The sequence below is a fragment of the Mus pahari genome, chromosome 8 (genome assembly GCF_900095145.1).
Source record: "Mus pahari chromosome 8, PAHARI_EIJ_v1.1, whole genome shotgun sequence".
In the NCBI taxonomy this organism is placed as follows: Eukaryota; Metazoa; Chordata; class Mammalia; order Rodentia; family Muridae; genus Mus; species Mus pahari.
The window spans coordinates 108240309-108245216 of NC_034597.1; the positions used below are offsets into that span (position 1 = coordinate 108240309).

At 47.9% G+C, this 4908-nt stretch overlaps 1 protein-coding gene across 5 annotated transcripts in view; it reads left to right on the forward strand.

Annotated features, from left to right (window-relative positions):
* Farp1 (FERM, ARH/RhoGEF and pleckstrin domain protein 1) overlaps window positions 1-4908 on the forward strand; it is a 237565-nt gene that overhangs the window by 208331 nt on the left and 24326 nt on the right. For 4 of the 5 annotated variants that reach the window (XM_029541596.1, XM_021203293.2, XM_029541597.1 and 1 more), the window contains exon 14: window positions 3738-3925. In XM_029541596.1, the coding sequence (XP_029397456.1) occupies window positions 3738-3925 (188 nt within the window). The remainder of the gene's footprint in view (window positions 1-3737; window positions 3926-4908) is intronic. The other variant, XM_029541598.1, reaches the window with a different exon arrangement.

Here is a 4908-nt window from a genome sequence, read left to right on the forward strand (position 1 = left end):
TTTTTTTTTTTTTTTTTTTTTTTTTTTTTTTTAGATTGTCAGGTTTTCTACTTCTCTTTTTGCAGGAAAAGAACCCACACAAATAGCTATCTAGTTAAAAATTAGACACTTATCAACTTACTGACTAGTTTACAAAACAGGACAGGTCCAGAAGTATGTGAAATGCCGTTTTAATTACCTGAGAAATAGATTGGATTTTTTCTCGCTCTCTTCCCAGAACTGGGTGAGTCTGTTTACAAGGCTTTGGCCTAAGCTGAAGAAGCAGATCAGTAGTAAGAAGCTTGTACCAGTCCTCGGAGGCAACGAGAGGCAGGAAGCTGGGTTGCTTCTAGAAGCACCTGCTCCCCCTCAGGTCATTTTGTCTCTGAGGAAGAGCTCAGCCTTCTGTGGGCCAGGAGAGAAATATGAATGAATGTCTTCTAAATGAAAATGATAAACCTGTAGAGACAGGCTCTGGGGTGGGCGATAGATTGAAATCCATAAAAACAGCAGGGCCAATTTGAAGTCCCATAATTATTAGTGGGATGATAAAGTATCCATTTAAGAAGATTTGAAAAGGCCTTTGCCAGAGGTGTGTGCCCTTAGACGTTGGTGGGGACTGCTGGCCCGCCGGGCTGCCGTAAATGCAGACCTCTTCATGCAGATTAGTGGGAGAGGAAGAAATCACCGAGGAGTCACTAACCTGAGTGCCTGAGGAAACGCATGGCAACTTTTAGACGTAGGGAACAATGTTTATAAAGCCATTGGAAGTTTCCAGAGGTTCAGGGAGCAGTTGATACTTTCCCTAAGACATTTAAATTCCTTCCCGCCTCTTGCCTTGCTGTCCAGGTGCCTCCTCATGGGGTCCTACAGAATTGTCTGCCTGTAGCTCCCTCATGAAGAAATTTGCTTGTCGTCAGGGAAAAAAAAATGGTCTAAAAAAACAAAAGCCCACGCGTCAATCATTCCACAGCATAAGGGCAAAGGTGCCTCATGGGTCCCTCTTCTCTGTTCCCACCACCTGGGGCCGTGCCTTCAAAACAGCAGTGGTCAGACTTAACGAGCTTCAGTTCTGTGTAGTCGCACTAACTCTACATAACCTTGAACCCTGCTTGCTTTCGACTTGCCCTTCACACCCACCAGTCTGGATACAGAGCTGCCGGGTTCTGCTTACTGCTCTTGCCAGCGTGTCTCATTGATTGCTGAGTGGGAAGCTGTGACGTCTTCCTTTGGGTCTTGTGTCAGCTGTAAGGTTTCAAGTCCTCAGGACAGGACCTTGTCTCCATAGGCTCAGCTTCAGAAATGGAAGTCTCCTTCCTTTGCCTTGCTGACGGATTCTTAGATCAAAGTGTCGGCGTTTGTCCATGTCTCGGTCTGACAGTTTACCCACCCAGCCCTCTTCCTTTCATGAGCAGACTCAAGGACCTCTTCGGAAAAGGAAATTAACCACCCCAACTTGGTTCCCCCCCCCGCCCCCCCGTGAGGCAATCAGACATAGTCAGACCACGTGTGCTGAACCCCTCGGGCAGACCTGAGCTGTCGCCAGCCTTTTCTATCCCTTGGGCAACCAGGACAGCTTTCTACCATCTCTCTGAGGTAGTCCAGTGAGAAGTCTTCTAATCCTAACCAACTCTATTCTTTAAAAGGTTATCAGGGCATCACCTCTTAAAACCCAGTCTGTTGCTTATGCTTCCAGCCTGCCCGACGGGTCAGCTAACTGCAGGACTTACTAGGGTAGGAGGGCAGGGGCGGGGCAGCTTTCACTTGTGGAGGGCGGTGTGGTTGTCTCTGAATGTGTGCACCTTACTCTCTCCTCCAGTGGCAGGCAGCTTGCTCTCTGTCGCTGGAAGCTGTTCACAGCCTGCTGGTAACCCATCTCCTTGCAGCCTGCCCCACTTGAAGCTAGCTTTCTAACAACTTTTTATCCTTGGCTCCAACTCTCTCAGAGAGGTGAATGCTTTTTCTGTGCCACACCACCGCAGCCCCAAGGCCCAGCATGCCGTCACTTATAACCTGCCCACCGATCTCGTGAGAGCTGACGGTAAGCCCCACATCAAGCTAGATGACTAGTGGGTAAACTCAAAGCGACTCTCAACTCAGCCACTCACGAATGCATGGAATGTTTTGATCTTGACACAAAACTGCCAGAATTTTCTCTTTTCTAACTTCTATTTGTAGTGATAACATTTTTCTGTGATTTTCTTTTCTTTTTTTTTTTTTTTTTTAAAAAAAAGAGAATAGTGTAGTATCTTGAAACAATGCAATTCCAGTGTGTCACTATTTCTATTTAACAACTTTCATTCTTTCCTAATCATTGTATCCAGTTGTGCACTAGTGTCAATAAAATTGACATTTGTGAAGCGATTTCTGGCCTTTTTCTCCGGGATTTATGGGATCTGGTGGTGTGTGGGGTGACGGGGCCTCTATCTAACACCAGGGCTTCAGTGAGGTTTATTAAAACCTGAGAGGGTTTTTGTTTTTGTTTTTTTAATGCAGCCTTCTTCCGAGCCTCCCTCAGCTGCTCTGGTCTTGTTTTCCAAGGGTCCCTGGACTGATGAGCTGCCAGTAGGCACAGCAGCTGCTTTCTGTTGTCTTCAGGGTGGCTCTTCACCGCTCGGCTTCTGACGCCACTCACAGGGCATCCTGGGAGCAGGGAGACTGGTGGGATCAGAGTCACGGTTGCCTCACACTTACTTCAGTCTAGGCTGCTATATCTTGTATTTCCAAAATACATACGAACAACTGAAAAAGGGAAAGCTAGGGAAAGCCGTTCCACCTGTCCTGCGGAGAGCCTCAACAACGTGCTGGGTAGCAAGGATCAGGACTGAACAGGCTCTGACATCTTTTCTTTATTATAATTGAAACAGTTCACCTCTGTTTGCTCTGCATCAGAATTATAAATCTGTTAGGTCTAAAAACGTAGGCGTGTGTTTTGAAACACCTCTCTGTAGACTTAGGGGGTCGAAGGACAGATACTGGCAGAATCACATCGGCAGAGAGCGCCCTGTATAACATCTGCGGCTGCCTGTGCTAGGTAACCTACGTTTCCTGTTGTCATGTGATGTGATATCCTTTCTAGAGGACTAACTCTCGACTTGTCACCCTGTTACCTTTGATTCACAAAGGGGAACGGTGATAATGGGATCCTCCAGCTTGCATTTTTAAATGACCACCATTGCCTGTAATGCTAGTGTTTCTGTCCCAAAGAGTAGCAGACATGGACTGACGTCACCAGGTACACCAAGCTTGCTTCTGTCCTGTAGAGTGGGGGGATTAGCTGCTTGACCTCTGTTAGCTGCAACCCGTTGTCACAAGGTGTTGTAGTCTGTCCTGAGTCCGCCAGCCTCTTAGATGCCTACTAGCTTAGTTCTACCCGCCCCCATCCCTCCCCCCTCTGTCTCACTGTGACATAGATACCATGTCTTCCTGGAGCGGTTTTTAGAAGCAGAGGTGGTAGCTACCAGATGAAAACAGGATCGTGCAACGCTTTTAAGCTCCCTTAATTGTTATCTGTGCAGAGGTCTCTGTCTTATTTTTAATCACGTAACTGGGACTCCATTGAGTGAGGCGGACTCTGTCTGGGTGCCCTAACCCTTAAGGCAGCTGGTGTGGAGGGCGGGGACCTTAGGAAACGGAAGCAATGTTCACCTTTGACAGTCTTGTTCTAAAGACTGACCAACATAAAAGTTGGAAACAGCCCTCCAATCGCAGAAGAAATTACTTTGTTCTTTCTTTTAAAACTTCTCATCCTCAAACAGGCTCCCTGACTGGTAGCCCTCACCTTTCAGAGCTGTCCATCAACTCACAGGGAGGAGCCGTCCCGGCCAACGTGACCCTGTCTCCCAACCTGAGTCCTGACAACAAGCAGGCCTCTCCCCTGATCAGCCCGCTCCTGAACGACCAAGCGTGCCCAAGGACCGACGATGAAGAAGAGGGCCGGCGAAAGGTGCAGATTCGTGGGGAAGAGGGAGTGTAGTAAAGTAACCACACTGTAAGCCACGCCGGCCTGCGTATTGCCCAACAAAACCTTTCCTGTTGACTAACAATTCCCCGTTCCTTGACAGCCAACCCGGACTGCTTGCTGTTTTCGTCTCTTTCTGACTGGCTTCATTCATGTGGTGTCCCCTCCTTGGGGTTCATCCATGGGGTGGCATGGGTCAGCATGTCTCTTTCCGTGTGGCTGTGTCCACTGTGTAGATTACTGCGGAGTGAATGCATCTGCCAGTGCACGCTTTATTCTCCTCATCTCCTGGTGTTCCATGAACATGAATCCCAGACATTTACCGAGGTTCCCTTTAGAGCTCCTTTATGTCCATACCAAGGTGGAAACGGGAAGTTCTAGTGGAAAGTGAATGCATACAATGGTTAGCATAAGGTTCTTCCTTTTATTTGCTGCTTAAGGAAAATGCAAGACCCCAGTGGTGGCCTGCTTTGGGTTGCTACTGTCACCTAACACCCAGTCTCCAGGGAACTGAGACACACTGGTATCACCATCGCCTTTTGATCCAGCCACTGACACTGTAAATACCATTTCTAAGATCCCAAGAAGCCAACTCTGCCAGCCCCTGGTACCAGGTCTCAGGAGGCTGTAATTTTCCTTGTTTCCTGGAAGACCGTGTAAGTCTTCCTTAGTTAAGTCCTCTAGCTAGTGGTAATTCTTACATATCAAAAGTCCCTCTTTTAGCTACTCCTCCTAACACACACATGCACACACATGTGCCCATGCACACGGGCAGGAAATAAGCTTATTTAGACTTGATAGTAGCTAGGAACCTCTATCAGGGAAGCACTGTCTTGTGGCCAGGGCATGTCTCAGAGGCTGCCACTCGAACATGACCGCTATGTCTACCAACCACTCGAACATGACCGCTATGTCTACCACTCGAACATGACCGCTATGTCTACCACTCGAACATGACCGCTATGTCT